At 35.3% G+C, this 27897-nt stretch overlaps 2 protein-coding genes across 3 annotated transcripts; one reads left to right on the top strand and one right to left on the bottom strand.

The window, feature by feature from the left end:
* Window positions 1–1429: 1429 nt before the first annotated feature.
* Window positions 1430–19134, bottom strand: TYW5 (tRNA-yW synthesizing protein 5). Of its 2 annotated transcripts, XM_004674403.2 has the most exons (8): window positions 18971–19134; window positions 13048–13202; window positions 9654–9723; window positions 7489–7533; window positions 6548–6685; window positions 4885–4972; window positions 4382–4498; window positions 1430–2527 (listed from the first exon to the last, which is right to left on the bottom strand). In XM_004674403.2, exons 1-8 carry the CDS (start codon window positions 19046–19048, stop codon window positions 2271–2273), a joined length of 948 nt encoding a protein of 315 aa, XP_004674460.1. In that variant the 5' UTR covers window positions 19049–19134; the 3' UTR covers window positions 1430–2270. The 2 variants fall into 2 exon arrangements, with proteins under 2 accessions (XP_004674460.1, XP_012584024.1); XM_012728570.1 differs by lacking the exon at window positions 7489–7533.
* Window positions 19135–19248: 114 nt separating this feature from the next.
* LOC101628670 (chromosome unknown open reading frame, human C2orf47) lies at window positions 19249–27190 on the top strand. Its single transcript, XM_004674835.2, has 5 exons — window positions 19249–19771; window positions 22986–23057; window positions 23393–23519; window positions 24838–24985; window positions 26855–27190. Exons 1-5 carry the CDS (start codon window positions 19334–19336, stop codon window positions 26931–26933), a joined length of 864 nt encoding a protein of 287 aa, XP_004674892.1. The 5' UTR covers window positions 19249–19333; the 3' UTR covers window positions 26934–27190.
* Window positions 27191–27897: the final 707 nt, after the last annotated feature.

The raw sequence follows: 27897 nt of genomic DNA, 5'->3' as shown, positions 1-27897 counted from the left end.
AGTGAACTTCCGTGATCTGCCTGTTCTGCTTCCCACTCTGTCTCTGGTGAATCCTCTCATCGCCCCTGCACCTCTGGCTTGTACCCCAGTTCTATATGCACAAATAAGTAAATCTTAAATAAATAAAATAAACAAGCCCCTGAAAGTTAACTAGGGAAATAATTTTACACCTTCCAAAAGGTTAATCTCTAGATTTTTTTAGGTGTTATAATTTAATATTGAAACAGAAGTTACCTCAAATTTCTCCACAAAGGAATATGATTAAATTAGAAGTTAGTAACAGTAATCAGATAGTTTAGGGCAGACAGTGATTACTGGGACTATCTCTTTGTATTTAAGCAATTCTATAAAGTACGTGTTCTGTCTTTAAGATGAGGGAAATAAGCTTTATAAAGATTTATTAAACTTGCCTAAGACATCTTGTTTACTTGTCAAACAAAGTAAGTATTCACTGGGCAAACTGTAATCGCAATTATCCTTCCAAGATTTTTCTGTAGATCTGGATACAATTTTGCACAGATTCTCAGACTGGTTCAAAAGCAAAAGCAAGGAGGGCTTATTAAAAAGCTGATCAGTTTTCACTTTTGTTGACCTGAGTAACTTCAATGTAATTCTCAGATACTCTTCCTTAGTTATTGTAATTTTAATACCTGGAAACTAAACACAGGAGTGAATGATTTTCAAGAAAAATTTTGTCTCTGTAATTAATGCAGCAGATTAATATACTGAGGTTGATTTAAATGAACACATTTGGGTTCAGCAAATATCTCTCGCCTTTCTTCAGTGGCACTGCGATATAATTACTAAGTGCAAAAACAAAGAATGGCACAGACTGACATATAATAGCTCATTGTCTTCAGTGACAATGGCATTACTGGGATCTCTCATTCTTAATTTTTCATTTAAAAAAGTCTAGTAGGAAAGCAGTGGGGAATAATGTTGGTTAAAGTTTAGCTGTAAATATCAGTTAAAACTGAAGTATTTTTTAACATTCAAAAACTTAAAAGTGATAGACCTTTTATTGGGTGCCAAGCAAAACCAGGATCAGATTAAATATTTGTTTTGGACATATCACAAAATTAATTTCAAATGACTATAATTTAATCCAGTGGTTCTCAACTCTTGATTATCCATCAAAACAATCTATGAGATCTATCATATACAGATACCTATACCAATTCCCAAACATACTGAATCAAAGTTGATAAAGGTAAGGTCTGACATGTTTTTTAAAAAGATTTATTTATTTATTCATACAGAACTGGGATACAGGCCAGAGGTGCAGCAGCGGTGAGAGGATTCATGAGAGACAGAGTGAGGAGCAGAACATGCTGACTGACAAAGTACACTACTGAGGGGAGCAGCAGGTGGGTCTAGAGGGGTCTGCCGTGCCATGTGGATCACCTCCGGGGCAGGCGGGGTTTGAAATCATGCGGAAGTGGCTTTAGCTTCTTAGTGCTGTGCTTCAGGGAGGGCCCCTGACATCTGTTTTTAAAAGCTCAAAAGATTAATGAAGAGATTGTTGGCTGCCCATCTTTTTCCTTTCTTATCAGAACTTCTGACTAATATAATATTAGATAATTATCCATTTTGTACCCATCATATATCTTGTGCCTCAGGGGAAGAATTCTATTTCCAGTTCCATAAACCAGCTGGCTTAAGGATTATTCCTTATGCTTTGCCAGTGACTGGCTTGGGGATGGACAGATCTAAGCAACTTTAGATCAATGACACCTAAGAATTTTGGTGGTAAATTCTGGGAAAGCTTTCTTATATTAAGACAGGGCTCCTGGAATCCAGCCTGACTCCTCCACTGCATGTAAATGAAGATGCACACGGCCCAAACTGCTATTGGCAATCATCCTGTGACCACAAGAGTAGCCAGCTTAGGAGGATGCCAATGCTGCCATTGAGAGGAGTAGGGAGAAAAAAAACCCTCAATTTCTTGGTGGCACTAGTAAATCAGAAATACTGAAGCCCATTCTAGCAGAAAACTTCATGTGTAATAATTTAACTTTCTTATTGTTTAATGTTTAAAGTTGGATTTTTAGTTATTTATATCTCAAAACTAAAGAGTGGTCCCAATTACAGTATTTTTTGAACCATAACACTATATTATGTAGAAACTACACAAACATTCCTTTACACTTAATCTGTAAATCTGAAACTGATTTTTCATACTTTAAAAAGTTTAATATTATTATGCAATTTGTCCAATATTTGAGCTCAATTACATTTTAATCCTTATATTTTTGTATTCACTTCATTATTTACTCGAAGTTTTTGCTGTAAGCTTTGTCCTGAATGTGTAAGACCATTCGCCGAGCATAGAAGTCCCTATATTCCTCTGGTAATTCAGCCAGTGTTTTTAAAGCTCTGTCCAAAATTTGTGCAGCTCTTGATGCTGCTGTAGGATCTTTGTTTCCATAGGTGTCTGTTTTATCATAGCATTCAGATGGAAGGTGCTTCCAAAAGACATTCACTCCTACTCCAAATTCTTCAGAAATTACATTATGGAACCATAAAGCTGGAGAAAGTTTTAAAAAACAAGTTAAAAATAAAATGTACAGTTAAAAAAAAACCCAAAATGTCAGTGAAATATCACGAATTGCATATAGCCAATGTAAGAAATAATTCTTGTAACTAGATTCCTTCGTTAGCACACTCCCAGCTTCTACAAAATCATTTTAACTTTTATGAATTGCCAACCAATTTAAAGTGTCAATGGCACAACCCTACACTTAAAGCCTTTGGAATACCAATTTTTCCTTTTAACTTGAAGGACATAATAAAGTTATATTTGTTTTGTAGTTCTGTAATTTGGGGTTGTGTTTTGTGTTACTTGTTTACATTTCCTTAGTCATCCAACCACATCAAAAGTATTTATTTTTTGGACACAGAACATTTCAATTATTTGAGGAGTATCTTTGACCTTTTCTGATTCAGTTCAGTACTTTTGTATAAAAAGACTTCCTGTTCAAGATGCAATTTGTTTTTTAAATTTGTATTCATTGTAGCCTCTTCAGTTTTATATGGCTAATGCAGTTATACTCATATTTCTGTCAGTTCCTTTAAAATACATAAAATAAAGCAAATATTTTAGTAGTTGAGAAGATGAGTAAACTGTTATATTACAGTTAATTAAAGCTTTACTTCCACTAAAATTTATTTCTCTATTTTCAGCTGCATCTGAACATTTTCAACATACAGGTGCTATAGGTTAACAAAAAAGAATACTATTCACATAAAAAAAACCTGACTTTTGTGAAAACTCATTCTAGGAGTACTTTAGGAAAAACAGAAGCCTAAAATTGTTTCATTTACAAAACTTGTTTTCAAACAATTTTAAATCTTAACGACACTTCCTTCAGAATCTTTTTAAAAAATCTTACTTAATATAATACCAACAAAATGCTAATCTTCTGTTAAATTTAAATCCAAAGATTGAATTTCTGCTTTTATTTAAAATACATACAAACGTGGTTTTTTTAAAAGTTGTTGTATATAGAACAAGGGAAAATGTACAGTTCTTAACCATGCTCTGAAGATACTATAAGCAAAATCTTAAATAATGGAAATAGATGTAAGGAACAGTGTACTACTGGTTTTTAATAGATAGGAGAATAAGAAGTCAATATATCACATTTTTATAAATAACTGTGAAGGACATTAGATCAGGCCCTTCAGGAATAAAAAGATGAATAAAACAAGGAATTTATAATCTAATCTCAAATTAAGACAATGATGTTTATATTATGACTTTTTAAACTTAGCAATCACTGAAAAGAGTTTAACTAATGATTATTATTAATATGTTAAAGTAACTATGGAAATATAACTATATACATGGAATTGGTTAATGTGATCCATTTATCTTTATGATGCTTTTTGTAACTTCAGGTATTAGCTTTTAAATAATTAGATGTTAATTATATCACTGAATACTAAACAAGAATATCTACTGCACAAAGAAATAAGTGACACTAGTTTAGACTATAAACGTAATGCATACAAAAATATCATTAAGGTTGTAACATTCTGATTAACAGAATCTCTGGTTTTGAAAAATCTCTTTTTTTTTGAGAAAATTAGTGGCAGTTCTCAAACATAGGTATTTTAGAAATGAAATTATTAAGAACAACAAGGTATATATAATCTTTTCTCAAATATAGTGTTGTTGATGTACTTTACTAACGTTAAACTACAACATTATTAAGAACTTTCCTATGCATACTTTAACCACACACACAGGTTTATATAAACTAATCTCATATAAGACAGGATACAAAAAACAAAAATATTCTGTACTGACTCATATAGTGGATGAGTGTCAGAATACTAATATTATAAACAGCACATGTCTGAGGTTTGTAAATCTTACCAGGAATGAATAATACATCTCCAGCTTCCAGGGAACATTCATACCTTCTAGCCTTGGAAAACAGTGGATATTTAGCTAAGTCTGGGTTATCTATATTTAGTACTTCTGATTTAGTGCCTGAAAAGTTCAAAAAAAGATAATATAGATTGAGCTAAGTTAGCATTCTAAAAGAAGTAATCACAAATATAAATTTGAAATGTATTTTCTGTACAATTACTTATTATACCCACTGTGAGAACAATCACTATTTTTCTGAAACCTAAAACAATTTTCTTTGACCCACCCTTTATTTATGACCACTGACATGCATGTAATATAATTAAGAAAATCTAAAAACCTCATACTTTATCTAACCTATCATTACATGGACACATACAAATTGGAGAACACAATATATCATAATTATGAAGAAATCCTAAAATGTTTTTCTGTGAGAAGATATTTCTCAAAAAAGCAACTGAGTAAACTATAAACTAAGAAATATAAACTTTCTAAATATGTACCTGATAAATATAAATACTGGGCATCTCGAGGACTGAAGAGTACCACCCGTTTTTTTCCTGTCACTTGTATCAAGAAGTTATCCATTACCTGAAGACCAATAAGAATTTATGGATAAGCTGTATCTAATTCAAATAAACAGAATAAGCAGTATTCAAAACAGTTAACTATAACTCCTATCCTTTAATAACAGTAATATTCTACTAATGAAAACATTTACATTCTAAATATAACTGTGCCTTTATTAAACATACTACTTTAGCACTGCCTTAAAACAGGAAGGATTGGCAAGTCATTGGAAACCTGAGGTCAGGAAACCCTTCGCTCTTACTTCACCAATATGACACTGAGGTGAGTTACCTCAATTTGAAGTCCTTCTTGGCCAGCATTCATTTATCTTTAAGGAATGCTAAAGGCCAACATCAGACAACAGATTGAGAGCATTTAGAGAAGTTACATGTTGGGAACATAAAACATATTGCAGCAACTGCTGATGTCATACTAATAAATGCCAACCATGATTTAGTTATAGGTACCTTGAGCTCACAATTATTTTTACAGGAATATAACCTAGCAAATTTTCTTAGTACTCCCTTTTCCTGTATATGCAAAGGTCTACTTTGTTGGTATATATTATGAAAATATTAAGAGGTACATAATCCTCAGCTAAGGAATTAAAATATATACAAAAATATGTTCATGATCACTTTACCAAAGGAGTTCTCCTTTTAGCTGACTTTTACTTATGTAAATAAACCTTAACTATATATATAATATTATTACTGTGACTTATTTTTAAGAAAAGCTTTATACTAGTCCCTTGGTATTCAAAATAAAAGGGATACTACTTTAAAGAAGTTAAAACACAGAACATAGTTTAAGAATGTATTTGAGTTATTATATCATTTTTCACATCATTCATCCAAATCCCTTAACAAAAGAACACAATGAGATTATGTCAAGCTCAATTATAGTGTTATATCAACATACTCCCAACAGGTCTTCAGCTGAATTATGAAATACATTTATTAAAAAGAATTTGACTTAGAACTTAAAAAAAAAATTTCTTTTAAGAAACCTTTTAGGAATTGCCTTAATTTCCTAAATTTTTCCAGATTTAATCAAACGTACACAATACTAGATTTTCAATGTATGTACACAAGTGCACATATATTTAAGCAAATACAGTGTTATCGCCATACAAATGATCAAAACCAATATTCTACACATCTTGTTGTTCAACAAATACAATAGACATTTGACAATTTTTAAGGGATTTATAACCTAAGGCTTTCAGACACCCTCAAATTTTTAAAATTGGGAATGGCTGTCCACAAAATTTATCTTTTAAATCCCCATGCCATAACTAACAACTCCCCCCTCATCTGCTGGCCATTTTTCATGTATTAAAAAAAGGTTACTTCATAAAACATCATGTGTATGATGAATCAAAAGTAAGACCACAGAGAAATGCAAATATGAGTAATGAGATTTTAGCATTAGTTAAATAATTCAGTCCAATTCTGTTTGCAGAGAATCAGTTATCAAAACTCACGTTTTAGCAAAGTAGTATGTCAAAGATTTTAGGGTATCCTACAAAAAGTTAAAACTGTGAATGATAAATTAAAAAGCTAAAGATCTATTGTAGCTTTAGATTTCTCATACATCATAGTGAGTCCAAAGTTGCAATCCTGGTGAACTAATCCGAAAAACACTGGAAAAGAACTGTTCTTCTCTGAAGAATTTTGGAAATTTAATATCTCCTTCCAATAGAGGAAACTGCTTTCTGATATCTGCAACATCCTGCATAAGGAGAAATACAATCTTTAAAAAACTAAATTAAAAAATAGTACCAACAAAGGAAGAAGTTATAAGTAAGATATGGTATGTTTAATTTTATCAAAAGCTGTCAGCAGACCCCAATGATAAAAGATGAATGGGGCAAAGCTTTATTTATTGTTTTAAAATAGTGAGTTGACTATAAGCAAATGCCCTTTCAAATGAAGAAATAACAGACAGTATAACAAGATTCATATACAACGCTATCACTTTTAGTAAGTTTCATTAACAGATAGGGTCCTCTTCATTTAAGCATGAATCATACAACTCTTACTATCATAGTATTAAGTATTTTAGGTTCTGGTGTGAACAACTTAACATTATCAACTATGCAAAACCTTTGAGGCCTACTGAGGGAGGAAAATAAAAGTAAAAAACTAAATGGTGACATAAATATTGTAATCATATTAATTTGCTTAATGAATTATCCATTTTTATAATTATTTTAGATTTTTATTAGCTAAATGGTCAATTTTAGTATATACAGAGCTGTAATATATACAACTGTAATGTATACATAAGGGATTTCTTCACTGTGTACAAATTAGCGATTACTTCAAACATTAAGATTTTATGATTTTCCCTGAAAACTAAATAATCAAATTTTAATAACCTTTTATACAAGGGTACAAATAATTGAGAAATGACTGGGAAAAAAAAAAACAAAACAAGGCATGTTTCAGGCAATGAGTATAAAAATTCAATCCCAGTTAAAAGTATATATCCATTTAGATTTTAAACAATAATTTTGCATTTAGAATTCTTACCTTTCTAGGGTCTTCCCCAAGTGATCGTAAGTAATATTTCTCATCCTTATACATCCCAAAAAATAACATCAGCATTCACGTAAACATTTCAGGAATTAAAAACAAAGGAAAGTAAGTTTTAAAACCTTAGTCAGGTAGTTTTCTGAAAAGTGGTTTTCTTATCCTTTCCACTAATGCTCTCTGGTGGCCATTTGAAGAAATGTTTTCAAATGTTTGCAATAAAGACAGTATTCACAAAACATTAAGTAAAATGAATTCTAAAAGCATCTCACACATAGCACATACATGTAACTTTAACTTCATAATTCAAATTATTTGAACTCTTACTAGTGTCTTAAGACTTAAAGAATTCCCATTTGAACAGCACACATGATCTCAAGGAAATGTTGGAGGTCAACAGGAGACTAATATAATACAAATATGAAATAAGAGATAGATAAAATATCTACACTTTTAATAATAGATTTGTTTAAAATATGGAACATTAAATTTTATCAAGCTAAGCCTATTCCTAATCATATAAATTCTCTATTCAAATCTTTAAGCCTCAGCTTCGGTATGAATTAGAAATATATCAGTTCAGAGTAGTAAATTTGATACTTTTTAAAACTGTCAGTTACAAATTCACTGAGTAATTGTAATAGATAACTACTTGAATTATGAAATACTACCATTGCCTGTATTTCCTATAATTAAAGAACTAAAATCTACTAGGTCAAGTACAGGGAAAATTCAACTAAAATATTCTGTGTTTTTATATCAACACTAATGTAAAACAAACTTCAAAATATGTCTCACTAAACTTAACAATGTATTCTAAGTCTATAATCATGAATTTAAATTCTCAGATTCACTGTTTCATATTTTTGGCTAGCATTGTATCAGGTTAAGTTTTATAAACTACTAAAAAATTTGCTTTAAGGTATAGTTTTCAAAATTCTGAGTTTTCAACCAGTTCTAGTATTCCAAGACTTATAAAAAATTAACTTATAGAAAACTGAAAAATTAATGTACCAGTTTTATGGTTACAGAGTTCAAGAAACCTTCAAGAAAAGGTTTCTGCTTTGGTGCTAGGAATGTGATTAACTTACAGCTGCCAGGTGACAAATCTTGTATGTCCATCTCAGTCTTTGAGTCAAAGACACCTTCTTTGTGCCACAGCCCAGCTAATGACTGAGCAAGAAGGTAAAAGGCCTAAACATTGTTATTCAACACCCAGGACTCCCCTACCAAAAGTGTACCCTGAAGATTTCATGTCCAGCTGGCAAAGACTTGGTCAAATCTCTGTGTCTGTCATCACCTGATGGCTTCCTTGTACCTAATCTTCCCTTTGCCTCTCATAGGTATAACTCCCCAATAACCTTTTGCATTCCAATTCCAATTTAGTATCTGCTTCCTGAAAGACTGACTTGACAGTCCACATTCATCTTATTTATATACTTTACATAATTTTTAGACTTCAATCCTTTATCCTGTCATTGTTCTTCCTTTACCTGATAAATGCAATACCTTTTACAAACAAACTGATCACTTGCCTAGCTGACTCAAATGCAGACAAAAGCTACATTCAAAATTTAAAAACAAAATTTATTTTTAAATGTGCTTTTGAAATAAGTGAATTTTTATCCATATAATATATATGGTTCAAGTCCTTATCTCAAGATGCTTAAATTGAATTATTTAAAGCTGTACCATGTAAATGTAAGTAAGTAATTTGTAATCCTGAACAAAGTTACAGTAAATACAACAGAAATCATTTTGACAACTATAATAAAATATAGAAAGTCTAAGAATCAATAAGATATGTAAGTAAAGTTCTCAATTAGCATTTGAAATTTGCAAATTTTCAGAGAGCATTTTCAAAGGCAATTATTAATATTTAATGAATAACTTCTACATGTCAGGCACTGTGCTCTGATTTTAATTATCATAAAAATGTTATGAAATAGGTACTATTCTTATTTCCATTTTATAAATGAACACATTGAAGTGCAGAAAAAAAATCCAGTCAAGGGCTGAGATCCAATAATTAGTTAGGATCCATGGTACACACAGCCAAACCCAAGAATGGCTATCAGAGAAGGCGGCAGCTCTTGTATATCTGCCATTCTCCTATAAGAAAGTTCATTTAGCATATAACTAAGTAAAATATTAAAAACAAATACCTCTGAAATAAAGAATTCTTTGTGCTTTTCTTCAGCTGCCCTCTGAACCAACTTGTCAAAAGATAAAGTTCTGAAATAAACACAAAAGAATCCTCGGAGTTAATAAGCCAATTAGTAATACTCTAGCACTAATTCATAGATTTGTTGGAGATGCATTTGAACATTTATTTTATAATATACATAATTTATTGTATAATCTATTATGTAGAATTTAGTATTTTCACAATTAGTCATGTACTTATTTGATATAGGTTGTACATAATTTTGATTCTAAGAACTAGGTTTTTTAAAATTTATGGTACAGATGGATCCATCTCAGCTATCAACATCCTCTTTGAAGTTACTACTCGAAAAATAACCTGTAAGAGGGTATTTCCTCTCAAGGTCCCATCCTATCCGTCAACATTCTAGAATCTTGTACTTGAAGATACCTTATCAGTGACATCCTACCTGGTAACCTCTGGGAATACATAAACTTCCAGGCTCTGCTTATTAGCCTATTTTCAAGCATCATGACAAAAAGTCTTGTGATGAATGAGGCAAGCTAATTGTGCTATACTGGAAGAGAGTAGACAAATGGTCTAATGAAAACAAAGTCTCCCCCTCCTATTGCCCCACTGATCTTCCTGCCTTATTACCACAAAGCATAGAAGCCATGACACTGCTCTCATCCTCCTGTACCGCCTCTATCATGTTAAGGCTTATGAGAAATATCTTAAGAATTTCAGTCAGGTGGCCCATTTTCGTTCTTCAATATTTCTATCCTATTACCTGTTTCCTACTATTTTGGTAATATAGCTGAACACCATGAAATAAAGTTTGCTTCCCTCAGCTCACCTTCTTGGACCTGGAGGGCATTTCCAAGCCACTCTTTCCCTTCAACCTTCTAGAATCTTGTACTGGAAGACAGCTTATCAGTGACATCAAAACAATAAAGTCCTCATAAGCATTTGCATCAAAACTCTCTTCTCTTACTCTATCACACTCCAATTTCCAAACTCTGAGAATTGTAATCTTTTCACTTTTACTACCAGTATCTCTCACTTAAAATTCATACTGAAGATGTAGGGTAAAAGGTTAAACAAAACCCCTTTCTTATTCTCTAATAAAGTGACTTTGAGCTTACCTTCTAGCAATGTTCTCCTGTTAACATAATGGCTTAAGGTAAATGTGAAGTGTCAACTATGGTATCAGGTAATGCTGCTTATTGTAAAAATGGTCCTTGGCTGGTGAACTTTATCTAACCTAGGTTAGTGAGAGGACTATAAAAACTTGTTTGGAAGCAGATAATCTGGCTTCTGCACATGCAACATAAATCATGGAACTATGCTCCTAGGAGGGACCTAGAAGCTAAACTTGGGTATAAATCTCTGTTCCTTTATTTTGAGTTACATGATCTGTGGTAACTTAATGTTTTTCTCATCTGTATATTTATTTTTAAAAACTCCAACTCACAGATTATTCTAAAATTTAAATGAATAATAGCACCTGACAAGAGCTAAGTAAAGGACAGGTGGTGAGGTAAACAGGGGTACTGTATCCATTAGAAGCAAGGGTTCATTAACATTAAAAAGAAAGCAAAACAGGTATTTCTCCTCTGAATTTATCCAGATTCACTCTTGAGTGTGTACTATCACCCATAATAAAGCTTCAATTCTTAACTCACATATTTAAAAAAAAAAAGAAATAAAAGGGAAAAAGAACAATCTTCACTGTCCTATTTCCTATTTTGGAAAGGCTGCTTTACAAATAAGACTGAAGAAATTAAAATAAGCACTAACAGCAGGATGAGGACATGATTTAGATGACATAATAGCTAGAAGCAGCAAAGTTTAAATAAGATTCAGACTTTTAAAAAATAGCTTTGACAAGGTGAAACCAACACTGTCCTTTTACCACAGCAGGTTCTTGTGAATAGCAGCCCAACTATGGAAGAACAGGGAGTGCTACCAAGAAGAAAGAAGTAAAAATTAATGTGAAAATATAATGATCTTTAAATGCTTAATAAGCAAAAAGCACAACTTTAAATTAAGTGACAGTAATATATATGTGTAGAATTTCTTACTCTCACATAGTTCGTCTAGAAGCCGCTCTTTTTCAAAGTCCCTGGCAACTGAAAAAAAATGACTTAATTTTTTTTCTTGTACTGAGAAAATAATCTTGCAACTCTTTAATTCTAATAAAAGGCTTGGAGGAAGTTGGGATAAGAAGTATTACATAATGTATGTGCTTCAAAACAAGTTTATAGCATATGACAAAACATCAAGGCAACTCAAGATGAAGTTTCAATACCCATTGTTATGGCATTGGAATCTCTGGAAAATAAACATCATTAACTGCAGTTGAAAAACACTCATTATTCCACACTTTCTTCTACTTTCTTGATTTAATAAAAAATGAAAAGTCTGACACTTGGAAAAATTTATGACAATTAAGTTCAATTCATGTCCTATTAAAAACCAAAACTATAATAATGAATATTCAAAGGATCAAAAACTAAAACACTTTGGCAAGCTGCTATAAGAGCTTGGAAAACTCTAATGAGAAAGGAATGGCACTGGACATTAGAAGCTCTGTTTAACTCATCTCTAAACTCTGCAAGGAACAGTGAAAGCCACATTTCTTTAAAAATCAGTCTTTTGTTTTTCAAGATTGAATTTGCTGGGAACTACACGTGCTCAGAATTTGGAAGTCATTTGACTTCTAATTTAACATATTAAATAAAACTCATGGGAATAAGTAACATTATAAGATTACAGCATTTAAAATTTTCAAGTTTAGACATTTCTGCACTTAAAGAGATCTCAAAGCATAAAATGACAAACATGGGGGGGGGTGTTGTTAAAAGTTATTTTATCAAAATGGAAAACTATTTTTTAAAAGTTTTCCAAATTAGTGAAAATACCATATCCCAAGAAATCTACTTTTCCTACTTTCCTCAAGAAGGCAGAAAAATAAAGACATAGGCTTAACTTATCTAAAAACAACATGGAATTAGAAATCTTCTAAAAATAAAGGCATTAAAAATTAAACTTCAGAATTTCTTACTCTAGATAGTTACTATTGTAATAGGTTTACTCAATTAATAAAACACACCCAGTTTCAGATGTAACTTAACTCTGGTCAAAGAAATTCTTTATTCCTCCCATGACTCCTGAGGATACTGGGTGTATACCTTATTTTAAAAGTGGACTTAAGAAATATTTTTGTATTATCTGTAAAATTCTTTTAAAAAATTCTTGTCTTTTAAAAGTCATTATTTAAAAATTAGCTAAGTGGTTCTATCATAGTCAAAAGACAAGGTGCTGTGTGGACTTTGAACAATAATGAAAAGTTATTTTAAAGCTTTATAAAAAAGTATTTGTAGGTACAAAGTAAACCTCAGAAGAAATACCTATACACAAAATTCTTACTAATGAAGTCCATCTGGGCAACTGTGGCAACATGAATCTTCACTTCTTTTGCTCCTCCAACATGGCTTAGGTAGTCCACTGTCCATTTACTTGTACATGCCCCCAAATCAATTCCTTCCAACACTAGAGGCTTTCTCTGTAAGTAGGAGAAGAAATGCAACAAAACTGAAGAAAACCAACGATATATAAGAAGTTGTATTTAGCAAAGAAATACCTATATGCAAAGAAACAAACAAAAATGATTATTGATCCCAAGTGTTCACACTCAAACCTTTGAATACCCATGCCAATCATTAAAAAAAAGAGGAGGACCCATGTAAAATACTCAGGACAAAATTTTAACATTAGAAAAACAAAACAGCTATGCCAGCAAGACCATAGAAAGAGAAATCTAAGTATTATATAGAGCAATTTCACAAGTATGATGACAAAAATACAATTAAAAATTGTACTTTACAAATATTGTAACTTTATTTTGATACAATTTCAAGCCTAAGGCAAAATTGCAAGAATATTACAAAGCACTCCCATATCCTTTACTCTGACTGATCTCAACTTGAAATTTAATCTATTGTCCTTTTTCCTTTATCATTTGCTGTCTTTTGTCATATGTGAGTATAAAGCACAATCTTTTTTTTTTTTTGGTGGAAATATGTTCAGTGATAGATTCCTCCTTTTAAAGGATAAAGCACAATCTTACACATAATATAATTTTGCAGAACTATTTCAGAGTAAGTTCTGACATTAAGTTCCTTTATCTCTAAAAACCTTAGTATTTTTTCATGAACACAGGATATTCGCTTACACAGAACAATTGTTAAGAACTATGTAGAACACTGACATGCTACCATCTGACCCAGAGTCCATACCTAAGTTTTGCCAGTGTCCAAACCTAAGCTTGCTAGCAATACCCTTTCCTTCAGTTGTTCTCCTACTCCCGAGATGGTCACACTGCATGCAGTGGCCATGTCTGTTAGTCTGGAGCAGTTCTTCAGCGTTTGTCCTCCAAGACCTTGCGATTTTGTAGAATACAAGCCAGTTATTTTGTACAGCTGGTTCATTCTTAAATGTTGGTTCATCATTACTCCAGTTGAAATGTTGTTGCCTTCTCAATTGAACACATTAAATGGCAAAAAATATTTTTGTCGTATTATTGCGATATTAAATTTGATCAAATGGTAATCCTGCTTGAATCAAGTATTCATATGCTGAGTAAAAACTATGATTTTAAAACTCCATTACCGTCTACATTAGTTGATATTCAGTGTCAAAATGAGCTCTAACTTCTCTATTAATTTTATTCACTGGGTTATTAATCTACTGATATAATTTTGATGCTCAATTTATCCACAGTTTGGCCAGTAGGAGGCCCTTGAGGCCCTTGAACCTTCACCTGAACACTTTCTTACTTTAAGGCAAAATAGGACAGTCCAGTCCTTTCTCTGCCTCAGAGACATATCATGTCTTCACGTAACTCTGATTTCTTCAGTGAGAAATGCTATCTATGATAGAAACCTCTGGGTGCTGAGTATATTCATTACTCTTGGGTATAACTACTTCTATACTCTCAACAGACAGAGCTAGGAAATATGTATAGTATATGCATATTGACTCCCCTCAACCCCAGTACATATACACTCACACATGCATGTACACGACTACATGTATACACACATAAACATATATACATAAACTCTCCATACATATGCATAAACACGTAATGGATATACCTAAGCACCATGATGCTTCCAATACTGATACTTCCAACGAGGATCATATACCACAAGATTCATTCTAATCTTCATTGTTTATGTAACTTCCTTCAACAAAAAGAACCAGGTTCCTAATTTAATCATTTGCAAATATCAGAATTCATAAGTACTTTCACTAATGCTAAGTCATATCATCATAAAAAGCAAGGTTACTAACTAGAATTCAGTATATTCAGCAAGGTTACTAACTAGAATTCAGTATATTCAGCTTTTTGTTTTTAGACTGAGAACATAAAAAAGTACTGTGCTTAAAAGTGACGAGTTATTTCTCCTAGATAATTTTTTATATATTCTGTACTAGAGTTTTGACTTTCTTAATCATTCCTTATTCTTGTTATTTTTCTAATAACTTTTTGAATGTAAAACAAGAATGTAGTCACCAAAATTATGCAAAAAGGTCATCCCACCCATATTTTCCACTTAGCACTCACTTATCACCTAAAAATAACCAGCTCATTAATTTCTGAGTTATCATTCCTGTATTTTTTTTTTTTTTGCAAAGTGACTAACAAGTATACTTCCTTATTCTCCCTTATTTTTTATACAGGAAGAGAAATTATACTGCATTCTTTTTCTTTTTACAATTTCCTTGTTAAAACTTAAATACATATGCTTTAAAATCACTATTAGCTCAGATTATCTCCCTCATTATTTTCTACAGTTTCGCCAACTGCAGTGCAAATGATCAGTTTATTCAGTCAGTCTCCTAAACATAAATTTTTAGGTTACTTCAGTTATTTACAAGTAATAAATATGACATAATATTTCTGGCAATGTACCCCCAGAGTAAATCCCTAAAAGAAGGATGACCAGATCATAACACATGCATGCTTAAGCATGTGCCAAATTCCCTTCTAAAAGGTTGCACCACTTTGCCATAAGATTGAGAGTGCTAGTTTTTTTTCACAGTCCTAACAAGAGTATGATTAAAATCCCTTTATTTTTGCCAATGCAACAGGTAACAGTACATACTGGCTTCAATATCTTCTCTAACTGAGATAACACTGGTTTACAACACTATGTTTTAAGACCACAGGTTTACACTTGTTACCCAACCAGGCCCATCACCAAAGTACCAAAGTTATTGAACTTCCACTGACTGCCTTTAACCTGTGCTTCCACCCCCTCCCCCACTCCTTTCCCAACTGTGAACCTCATTTCTGTTGTCAGAATCCAAAACTTTGTATTGTTTTCTATCTTTGTTGACTTTATTTTCCACATAAGTGAAATTATCCAGGATTTCATCTCCTTTTTACCTTCATTTAGCGTAAGGCCTTCAAGTTCCATCCATGTTGTGGTAAATGGCCAGATTTCACTTTTTTTAGGCCAAGTAATACTCCATTGTGTATATATAAAACACATCTTTATCCAATCATGTTGATGGACACATATGTGGACAGTTGATGCACAACAAAGAAGCAAAGAGCATACAAAGAGCATTCAACAGTGTTAAGAAAACTGATCAGCCACATGCAAAGAATAAAACTAATTACAGTGACACTAAATACAAAAAATAAATAGAAGAAAACTTGTTACATAACATGAGACTTGGGGCTATCTTTGGAAACTGAACTCCACAAGGGAAACAAAAGCAAAAATTAGCAAATGGATACATCAAGCTATATGTAATATATAGATGTAAAAATAATATTATATATATATATTCAGTAAACTATCAGACTATCTCTTTTAGTCCTCTGGTCTCTCTGCCAGCCTGTACCACACTATTAGTATGGCATTATTAAAATGTTTAAACATCTGATAGGACTATACCCCCTTATAGTGATTATTTCATGCAGTATTTCCAAGCAGAAAGAATTTATTTCCCAACTTTGCTATTAATTTCCAGCTTTACTACATTATGATCTGTGTTTCCAAATGTTCACTTTAGGAAACTTAGTGTTACTTTCTTTGTAACATATTATTCATTGACACAGCTATGCAATTTCTATCGACTGACAAATTCCAGATAGAAAAGGAAAAGCTCTGAAAAATCAGAATTTCCACACTAACTTATGTTATCACCTCCCTTTTTTGTATAATCATAATATCAAAGTATTCTGAGCAACCTTCAGCTTACAACTGGATTACCTTGGCCTCATAAGGTGCTGCCTGGCCCTGACATGCAAGCGCTACCAGGGCAGGAAATTCCTCTTGAAGTCAAATAATTTTACTATTAGCTGATTAATAAAAGCAATTGGCTGCCATAGCAAAATCAATATTGTATTGTGAGGCAGTACTAGAACATATTCTTTTACTGCCAGAATGGAGGAGAACCCAAGTCTCATCACTCTACTATTCAGTTTAGAACTATTTTAGCTTTCTACTGTCTAGACTTTGAGGAAATTCACACAAGCTTTCTATTTAGTTTTTAAGGATTCTACTATCTACTCTTTAGATAAGGAAATTCACACAAGTCTTCTATTTAATAGTTTTTAAGGAACTACTGAAGCTTTCTATTCAGTTTTTAAAGAATTTTACTGTTATTTCCTTTTGTGATTGATTTACAAGAAAATTTCTCCTTTCTGCCCTCACTTTACCCACTAGAATATCTCAATGAGAATGAAAGCCAAGGAGTAGTTAAGGTTTAATGGACTTTATTTTGGTTAATCTTCACTGTGGTAAATATAGTACTATTAGCCTTAAATTTTATAAACCTATGTACCTGTTTTAACCTCAATAGATTGATTTTAAGAATAATGTTATAATTTCAACTAAACTCAATTTGATGACTTAGAAAAAAGATGATCGTGATCTCTCAGCCCAATTCATATGCTAATGGATCCCACTGCTTGCTAGAAAAGTATAAAATAAAGCTCTGCTGAAACCAGAGCAGGAAGACTTGCACCCAACTGATTCCCTTGTCTTCCAGGCACCCGCTCCCCTTTTCCCCCTTTTTTAGGAATCTCCGCACGCCAACGCCGCTCCCACCTTAAGACCCCGCCTGTTCTGCCCCCCAACAACCCGTGATCGGGGTCAGTCCCGGACAATTCATCCTATCTTGGGAAGATTAAACTACAAATACCTATTGCATCTTACAAAGCACTTCATATGTAACATTCTGATCTTTACAATAAGGCCCTGCAGGTATTTTATACTAATACTTCTAGAGGTGGTGATGGGAAAGATAATATGCCCCGTTAGTGATTCAAATAAATGAAGACTTGCATCCTCCTCATCCTTCTAAGTTGCTAACACCTGGAAAACAACGTCATCCCTGACTTTAGTAATACTCAGAACTGTAGTTCTCTATGATAACCCTTAGGGATGGAAATATTAAGTAAAACTGTTGGGAGGTTGGGGCTGTCCAGCAGGTTAGGTAGAAGGGGTTGTCCCATGAGTAGACTAAGTGTAATCTTGAGAATTTTTTTTTTTTTAATTGTCTGTTGAACTGTATTCTCCTTGGGTTTGAAGCTGTGCTCCCCTTGCAAAGCAGTTAAATAAAAGTATTATCTTCTCACTTAATATTTTTCTCTGCGTTTTCTTTTAAAGAACTAAAATTGAACTACACATTCCAACATCTGAACTGGAACTCAGGTTCCTGAGAATGCCAGAACTAGCGGGAGATTCCTGGGGTATTCGCACTGACCCGTAAGGGCTCAGAGTAATGAAAATCTGCTCTCCAAATTCAGTAGGCTGCTGGAATGCCTTTAGAGCCACCAGAGGTGTGGTCGCGAAACCTCAGAGGCAGGGAGGCGGGGTTGTACAGAGTACAGAAGCTGGGGGAGCCGGAAAGCGGAGGAGGCACGGTGTGTGTGAGATCCAGGGAAGATGAGGACTGTAAGGCAGCGAAAGCGGGAAGAACGCTCCCTTCGTTGCCACGGCGGTGACAGAAGACCTAACGGGAATCTAGCAAGGCCTCTTCTTGCAGCTCGTTCTTATTATGCAAAATGTTTCTTGTGTTCAGCTTTCCGCGTTTATGCTGCTTTCCAGAAACGTGGGATTATTGTCTCCAGACACTTTAATGGATGAGCGAAGCGTCCATGCCCTCGGCTGCAGTCAAGCGGCCACCTGTGTTCCGCCCGCGCCTCCTCCCTCTATCCAGGATCACAAGAAACCAGCATCGAGCAGCCCGAGTGACCGGGATGTGTGTCCCCTGCTTTCTACGTTGGACCCCGCAGAAGGATCTCACCTGCGGATAAAGGTGCTGCATGAACTGCTCCTGTGAAACACCCTCGAGCCGGGGTACCGGGATGCGTTGCCCCGCCATGGCTCCTCGGTTCCTCAGCGCACGATCCGCCCGGAAACAGGACCCAGAGAGAAAAGGGCCACGAGGCTGGCGGACCGGCTAGAGCGACCGGGCCCGATCGTCGGACGTTGGCCAAAGGTTCTGTGTGGCCTGTCTGCTGGAGAAACGGGGTGGGGCTTGCTTTACCAGCGCCGGCAACAGGCCAATTTTACTTCCAGCGTCTTTCCGAGCCTGACTGGGGTGGTTTCCCGCCGACTTAGTTTCGATGAAGCACAGGCAAGAAAGGAAAGGTGAAAGGTCAAAAAGATGGCGCTGACCGCTCGTCGGCTGTTTTATCGGCCGCTGCCCGGCGTAGTCCTCCGACCCTGGATTCCCAGTGCAGCCGAAGTGAGGCCACCGTTGGCTGGACTTTGCTGCTGCTGCCGCCGCCGCTTCGGGTCGGGAACAACCCCATTTTCTCGTAGCACTTGGCCCGAGGCAGCCTTGGTGCCGTCTGCTTGGGGGCCCCGGCGCCCCACGCTCTTCCCTGCGAGACTCCCCGCAGCCCTCCTGGCTTTCGGTGCCTGTCCTCGTCGCAGCTACAGCACAGAAGAGCAGCCCCAGCCGCGACAGAAAACAAAAATGATCATTTTGGGGTTCTCCAACCCAGTCAACTGGGTTCGGACTCGAATCTACGCCTTTCTAATCTGGGCCTATTTCGACAAAGACTTCAGCATCGCAGAATTCTCCGAAGGAGCGAAGCAGGTTGGTTTCTGTCGCTCACCTCTCGTGTTAAACTCCCATAAGCATCTGTGTTTAGCGGTGAGGCTTCCACTCGCTGGACCCCAAGTTAGCAAGCGTGGCTAGTTTGAGACCCAGACACCGTCTTGCCTTATGTTTGCATTGTCACAGGGGAGAGCCTCATTTGATTGAAACATCAGGGTGAAGATGCCCTCTTTCCTTTTAACGCGCTACAGCTTTTTCAGTCCGAAATGGATTTAAAGCCCCTTTCTGCCGCATAACTATATACGACCTTGTATTTTCTGAATGTGATTTCGTGCAAAACGAAGAGGACACCGCTTGTGTTAGCCTTCAGTAAGAGAACATCGAGGCTAGTGTGGAAGCTCAAAATGCCTTCACTTGGGAATAGTAGGCCATTATAATTATGGGTATACAGCTGAGGGACTGGAGGTGGGAGTTGAGTAGGGTTCTTACTGAGGGTGGAAAGAATGATGAGGTGGTGGGGAAGAGGTAATAGATGGAGTCAAAAGATAAAAATGGAGTGATCACAAGGTAAGCTATCAGTGGAGAGGATCACAAAAGTAAGTTCGCTTTACCAGCCCTTTCACACAGGATAATCTTGTTCTTCTCGGTTTCTTGGAATGGTGGTGATTCGGCCCATTCCTAGGATCAGATTCAGTTTAAAGAGGACAACAAGGTAGCGTTTTCCGTGGTGACTTTCTCCAACTCCATTTTAATGTGACTACAGTGATAACACTTTTCACACTTGTCGCTTAGTAGACACTCCATGTCTGAATAAGTGAATGAGTGGTTACAATTGTTTTGAAGAATTAGTGAAGTAATACTTCCAAAGTACATTATCATTTTGGGTAGAAAGATAACATTTTTTACCAGTTGGTTTGACAGCTTTTTCTCTCCCCTGCCCTATCGTATTCCTTAAAGAATTGCCTAGACAGGAACAAGTTCTCCCTTTGAAAGAATTTGTTGAGGGGCCTCTCAGGTGGCCTTGGGGTTAAATCTCAGCACTTATCACCTCTATGGTGTAAGTTCCATCCCTGGCCAGGGAGCTGACCCACATATGGCACGACAGACCTCTTCTATCTCACCCACTGTCCCCCTCCTTAGCAGTGTAGATCTGCCTGTTCTGTTACCATCCTCTCACCACCAAACCCCACTCCACACTTCTGGCCTACATCCCAGTTCCTCTACGCAAAAAAATAATAATCTGCTGAGACCATAGTTATGGTCATTATTAACTATAGGGTGCATGCCAAAAGTCATGCCTCCTTTGATGACTCATAGCTCTGACACTGACAGTTACTGTTCTTCTTTCTGAATGGTTGGTAATATCCTACCTTGCTACAAGAATAGTCATGTTGCATCCTGAGATTACTTGTAGAGTTTGTATGTACATACAATTTTTCAGTTTTTCTTAGGATGAAGGTCCATCCCTAACTTTTCTTACCTTTTACCCTATAACCTTCTTGAGAGTATACCATTTTCAAACATTTCAGAACATTTGATATATAATACTAATCATCGTTTATTTCCCAATTCCTGCCTCCATATACCTTAAACTTATGCCATCATTGTAATCATTTCATAATATTGACTGTATATGGTTTGATAGTTTTTACCCATTTGTCAAGCTAAAAATTTAGGAGGCAACATATTTGAAAATGAAGAATTACACTTTGGAGTACACAGATCCAGGTAAAAATGGACAAAAATATGTCCTCAAATAGGTGGGTTTTATAAGAGGAAAATGAGGTAAATGGTTAAAAAATTGTTTAGGGTTATAAGAGTTTTACAATATTCTTGGCTATACAGAATTGGTGACTGAGTCTCTAGAATAAATGGAAAAGTAATAACTTGTTTACTTGGTTTCTTGAAACAGTCGCTTTTGGCTCTGACCAAAGGCCTTTGGCACAATTCAAAGGAGATAGATGACACAATTTTCGTAATGGCTCCCAGCTCCATTTTTTAATGGCTTCACAGATGTCAACATCTTGCAATTTCATATTCTTTCTGTAAACACCCATGTATATTTATATATTATTTATGTGTTCTTCCAGCTATAAATTAAATGTTTTCAACTTTTTGTAATTAGTGTCGGTATTAACATCTGTTCCCCTGAGTCCACTTTTTTTTTCCACTTTTTACTTTTTTATAGAAATTAACAAAGAAAATTAATATGCCTAGCTCGGCTTCATAATTAAGTCATAAACCTCTGCTCATGTCAGTTCTCAAAACCTTTTGCTCCTGCAGAGGTAAGTTAGCGTGACTCTACTATTCTCCACCATGCGTGTAAGCTTGCCCACCTCGTAACACATGTATGGCTATACAGCTCTCGTGTGCCAATAAAAAGTGAAATCAGCTTCACCGTTGGTAGCGGTCAGACCTTGATTCTAAACGTTCTCTGAACACACAGTACAGAGGAGTTTGGGGCATGTTTTAGTCATTGACGCTAGAGGCCCTTCAGCTGTTAGCTATTGCAGCCTCTGTGCTTGCTATCAGTCTCTCCACCCCCCAGAAGTTCCTGAATCCTCCTGTTCTTATCCATGTTAATAGTTCTTGAACTACTAGTCAGTTTACTTGACTTTTTCCTCAAGTAGACTGAAAGCTCCTTGCAGACAGCTGGAGTAGTGCACAGCATCATTCCTCAGTGCAGAAATATGGAGGATTGCAGTTGGTTGCAGCTCACTTCACTATGGCACTCCTACTTCAAGGTTGGGATCCACCCAAGTATTAACTCTGCCTTTTCTCCCCATTTCCCAAATTAGCCTTCTCTGTCTTAGTGAGATTCGGCTGCCTCCCAGCTGTCCAGGCTCCCAGTACAATCTAGATGGTACTGCTCACCTGTCATCTTTGCATGATAAGAGATCTCATGTATGTCAGAGTGCTTAATTACGTCATCGTTATTCTAAAAGAAAACATATAGGAGGATTTTAATTAAAGACCTAGTGTGTACACCACATATCTTTTCCCAGGTCCTGAGAGTGGATACATAATTAGCAATCTGTGTACTATGACTGTGTATTTGGAAAGGATATGAGAAAGCAAAAGCCAGCCAGCTTTGAACGAGTTGCATCTAACTTTGATATATTAGTGTTTGACATTGCTTATCACCTTGATCATAAACTAGGCTTTGTTACACTTACCTGTTTACATATGAGCATTGTATATTGTATAGCATTTTGCAATAATAATCAACATCCTTCCTTCACTATTTTTTAAGGCTTTTGCACATGTGTCCCAGTTGCTGTCACAGTGTAAATTTGATCTGTTAGAAGAACTGGTAGCCAAAGAGGTAAAGTATGTTCTTAATTGTCTCCAAAAATAAAGATAAAATTCTCCTGTCATAAATGACACACGTTCCCTTTATTTACATTTTAAAAATGGTATGCGTGCCATAAACTAAGCAGAGCCTGCAGAGCTACAGAAAGACTTGTTACATAGATGTAAGAAGTAAATATGGCTGTGAGTTGTTCTTACAGAGAATGCTCTATTAGGAATTACCTAGTTGAATAACTAGAAACTTTTAAGCCTTGACTGTGAACACGAGTAAATTTTAAAGTTTAGAAAATGTCCATGTTTTTGATAAAACTCAATAGGTGAACTATGGTTTGCTTTTTCCAAATTTAGGTACTGCCTGTATTGAAAGAAAAAGTTACTTCACTACCTGACAACCATAAAAATGCCCTTGCTGCTGATATAGATGAGATTGTGTACACATCAACAGGAGACATCTCCATTTACTATGATGAGAAAGGTAATGCTGGAGCACAGTCCACGTTAAATGCTCCATAGTTGTCCATAAGATTACCTAGTAGGCAAACGCTTAAAAATCAACTAATTTTTATGCCCTTCTGTCTAGAAGTTGTCCCCACTACTGTCTCATATACATGGGAGAACATCTTCTCTTAAATTGCAAAAAAAATAGCCTGTCTAGAATAAGCTGCTGGCTGGTCTCAAATTGAAAACATTTGAGTTTGTTGAGTTTGTTTTCCTAACTTGAGGGGGAAAACTGAGCATTTTAAATGTCCAGCTGTATGTAAGTAGGAGTAAGGAGTAAAGGAAAAGTTCATGATATCAGCTGAAATCTCTGTAAGATAAGCTGCACACCTCCAAATAAATCCAAATTGGATTTATTTTGGAGATAATTTAAAAAGCCAAAAGAATTTTAGTGGTTATCTGGCTCTTGTCAGCTGTGTACACTTGCCCTATCCTATTCTTGAAAAAGGGTTAACTTATTCCTTCTACAAATATTTGCATATGTACTGTCTGCCAGGCCCACTAGAAATCTAGCCTTACATGCTTCCTTTAGCAGTTTTTTTTTTTATACAGGACTCTTAATAGTTAGAAAGGTTTCATGCACATGTATATTGAAATGTTATAAACATACTTTTAGTGATAAATATTTTGTTATCCCCCTAATAATTCAAATTGCATCTCAGCTCTGTGGTCACTATCTGAGGCTATTATAGTTCTTATATAAATATTAAATTATATTATGTAAAATTTATATTATAAATATTATAAAGAAGAACCAGATAACTACTAAAATTCTTTCAGCTTTTTAAACTGTCTCCAAATAAATCCTATTTGGAGGTGTGCAGCTTACCTTAATCTCAACTGATTTTATGAACTTTTCCTTTACTATTATAATTACCAGCCATAGCATATTGAATTAAAATAAAATAGAGAAGTCTGTCCTTTTTCTGGTAGTTAGGGCTTAGTTAATCACTTAGCAGCAGTAAATGTGTTTTCCCTCTTCATTTTTGGTTTGACAGCATATGCCTTTTATTATAATTTTAGGAAATGCCACAAATTAAAACAATCCATGTAATAGATGTATGTATACACAGGTCAGTAAATAGTAGCTATTACTACTGCAATACAAGAGAAGGGCAAAATGTGTTATAAATCCTGAGAGAATTTTCTAAAAATAAAAAGTTATCAATACATGTCTTAACTAAAAGAAGCTGTAAAGCCCAATTTTGTAAATATTGCCAGTGTCTGATATCATTTTGGATATAAAGATGATAGATTACAGCGATTTGTATTTGTGTGTGTGTTTTTTCTCTAAGGAAGGAAGTTTGTTAACATCCTGATGTGCTTTTGGTATCTAACCAGTGCCAACATCCCCAGTGAAACTATAAGTGGAGCCAGTGTATTCCAGGTTAAGTTGGGGGATCAGAATGTGGAAACTAAACAACTTCTTAGTGCAAGCTATGAGTAAGTCTAATCACATTTCATTGTTTCCTTTCTCTAGAAAATGGAAGGTAGTATGAAGGTTTGAAAAGGGAGCTTTAGGAAGAAAAGTTACTTATGAAGAGAAAAAAGTCATAAAGACATACTGGCCATGAAACAGGAGTGTTCAGAAATTAGAACGAGGTAATACTGTTAAATTTAATTAAATGGTGTTTCAGCTGTCTATTGCTATGGTACAAACAACTCTAAGACTCAGTAGCTTCAAACGGCCTTTTTTGTTTTTGTTCTTCGCCTGCTATTTTACTGCCCAGGAATTTTGGAAAGCCTCAGCTGTGGATTTTCTCTGCTTCACCTGACATCAGCTGGGGCTTCAGGAACCCAAGGGTTCATTTCCACAATGGCCTCTTCACTCACGTGTGCAGCACCTTGGTGCAGCACCTTGGTGCCGCGGGGCTTCTCCATGTCACGTGCTATTCTCCAGTGCTTCTCTTCGTGGCTGGGAATTGTGTAGTCTCAGACTAGTCACGTGTCTCACGTGAGGGTTGCTGTCCAAGGAACAGAAAACAGAATATGCTAGACAGTTGAGGGCTATGCTCAGGATTGATGTGTCATTTCTGCTGTACTTTACTGGTCAAAGCTGTCATAGGGCCTTGCTATTGAGAGGGCAGCAGACATTCCATGATGGCAACAGCAAAGTCACATTGCAGATGGGCCCCCGAGTTGGGAGATAGGGCGTTTGCCATCCTTGAAAATAAAATTGGCCATACGTGTTAACCATCTCCTGTTTACTAAGTACTCCAGATTGGCTCAGATACAGAATTGAAGGGCTCCTGCTCTTAATAATGAGATATTTAAAGGACTTAGATAATGAGATTATTAAAGGACACTAGTATATTTTTGTGCTGAGAAAATTTAGAACGGTTTACAAGTCAAGTCAATAAGGACATAATTTATTATTTAAAGAGAATACTATTATATTGCTGGAGTCATACACATTTGTTTTAAAATAACATCCCCAAAATGAAAATATATTTTGTTCCATCAAGGTAAAAAAGGAATTACAGCCTATTTTCACTTTTCTTGGAAAAATGCTTTTCTTTTTCAGTTGTGATTTTTGCTTTATTTGTAATTGTCAAAAATTTGTATACTTAAAATTTATTTTAAACCTACTGACTTTATCTTTTTTGATATTTATAATTAAAGAACATGGCAATCGTTATTAACTTTTGGTTCTTCTAATATTCCCTAAGATATGGCTAGCTCATAAACACTTAAGATTTATGTAATGTATATAAACCAAATTCAACTACAGTGCTATTTATATTGCCACATTCCAATTTATTTCTTATACTAGGCATATGTTAAATCTCAACAACAGAGTGACAGGTATATGTCAAGAACAGGCAGGTGTTGAAATTTAGATCAGTCCATTAAAAAAAGTCAGTTGAGGGGCCCTCCTGGTGGCGCAGCGGGTTAAAGCACAGCACTGAGAATCTAAAGCCGCTTCCGCATGAGTTCGATCCCCGCCTGCACCGGAGGCGACCACATGGCGTGGCAGACGTCTCCTGGCCCGCCCGCTGCTCCCCTCAGTAGTGTACTTCGTCAGTCTGCCTGTTCTGTTCCCCACTCTGTCTCTGGTGAAACCTCTTGCTGCCCCTGAGCCTCTGGCCTGTACCCCAGTTCTGTATGTACAAAAAAAAAAAAAAAAAAAGTCAGTTGAGAATATACCTAATTTTTTAGGGATATTTTTTATTGAATTAGTAGGTTAAATTTTTGATTTTTATTTAACCATTCACTTGCTGCTAAAATCTGCCTCTGGACTTGGAAATTAGTTACCCAAGAAATATTTGGACTGATTTAAGATTTACATCATTTGTAACTTTTTCCCCCTAGATTTCAGAGGGAGTTTACGCAAGGAGTAAAGCCTGACTGGATCATTGCTCGTATTGAACACTCAAAGTTATTGGAATAATCCTTCTTGGAAAAACCAGCTTACTGGACTATAAGCACTGCTCTGGCTGTTCTGTTCTTTTGCAGAGAGAAACTAAGGAAGAAATTTTTTGGATCAGTTGATCTTCACTTACATAAGTCTGTGAATTACTTTTCTATTTTGAAATATTCCTTGTAGTATATTGACATGATCCAATAAAACTTTTCCACCTACAACAGCACATTGTTGGTGTCATATGCATTGTCATTTCTAATGTTGCACATGGAGGAGATGTTATAAGTTCACATTTCTAAATTATTCTTTAACATTTGAGATTAATACATTTATGACAATAAATCAAGTATATATAAGCTTTATTTTTAAAAATCACTGCTCTTTTTTGATCACCCTTGTCACTAGCAAGGTGAGATGGAATGGATGGAGTTAAAGCAGTTTGGTGAGTGCAGAGTTAAAGACCAATGGTCTTATGGAAGAGGGGGCAGGGGGGGGGGGGGGGGGAGGAAGCCACAAATAGTACCTTAGCTCCTAACAGGACTTCTGACAGCCTTGTGCTTGCAGTCCTAGAAGCTGTGGAAGGGGAAACAAAAGCAATATAAGAAACAGGGTTTGAAAATTTTTAAACTTGATGAAAATTATAAACCTACATGTTGAAAAAAGTTAGCAAGTAGGGTAACACAAAGAAAACCTCACTTAGGTATATCATAATCAAGTTACTGGAAACCACAGAACATCGTAAAGCAGCTGAAGGAAAGACAACCATATGGAGAAATGTTTCCTAAAATGCAAGTTAGAGACCATGCCACATGTTTTCACAATGTTGATAGATAAAACCTATTGACTCAATTCTATATTCAGCAAATGCCCTTCAATAAACATGAGGTAATGTTTAGACAGGAAATGAGAGAATTTTGTCCCAGTGTACCTGTTTAATAAGACCTGTTAAGGGATAAATTTAGAAATGGATCCATGCATGTTGAAGAGTTGA

Source organism: Condylura cristata, unplaced genomic scaffold (assembly GCF_000260355.1).
Source record: "Condylura cristata isolate star-nosed mole 26May11 unplaced genomic scaffold, ConCri1.0 scaffold00002, whole genome shotgun sequence".
NCBI classification, from domain to species: domain Eukaryota; kingdom Metazoa; phylum Chordata; class Mammalia; order Eulipotyphla; family Talpidae; genus Condylura; species Condylura cristata.
This window is presented reverse-complemented; position numbering and strand designations above follow the sequence as displayed.

Coding starts and splice junctions, on each gene's coding strand:
- TYW5 (XM_004674403.2), bottom strand. CDS start 19,048: ATGGCGGGGCAACGCATCCCGGTACCCCGGCTCGAGGGTGTTTCACAG. Junction 13,203..18,970: donor TGCAGCACCTTTATCCGCAG/GTGAGATCCTTC, acceptor TCCTACTTACAG/AGAAAGCCTCTAGTGTTGGA. Junction 9,724..13,047: donor AGTAAGAATTTTGTGTATAG/GTATTTCTTCTG, acceptor TGTTTATTTCAG/AACTTTATCTTTTGACAAGT.
- LOC101628670 (XM_004674835.2), top strand. CDS start 19,334: ATGGCGCTGACCGCTCGTCGGCTGTTTTATCGGCCGCTGCCCGGCGTA. Junction 19,772..22,985: donor TCTCCGAAGGAGCGAAGCAG/GTTGGTTTCTGT, acceptor CTATTTTTTAAG/GCTTTTGCACATGTGTCCCA. Junction 24,986..26,854: donor CTTCTTAGTGCAAGCTATGA/GTAAGTCTAATC, acceptor TTTTCCCCCTAG/ATTTCAGAGGGAGTTTACGC.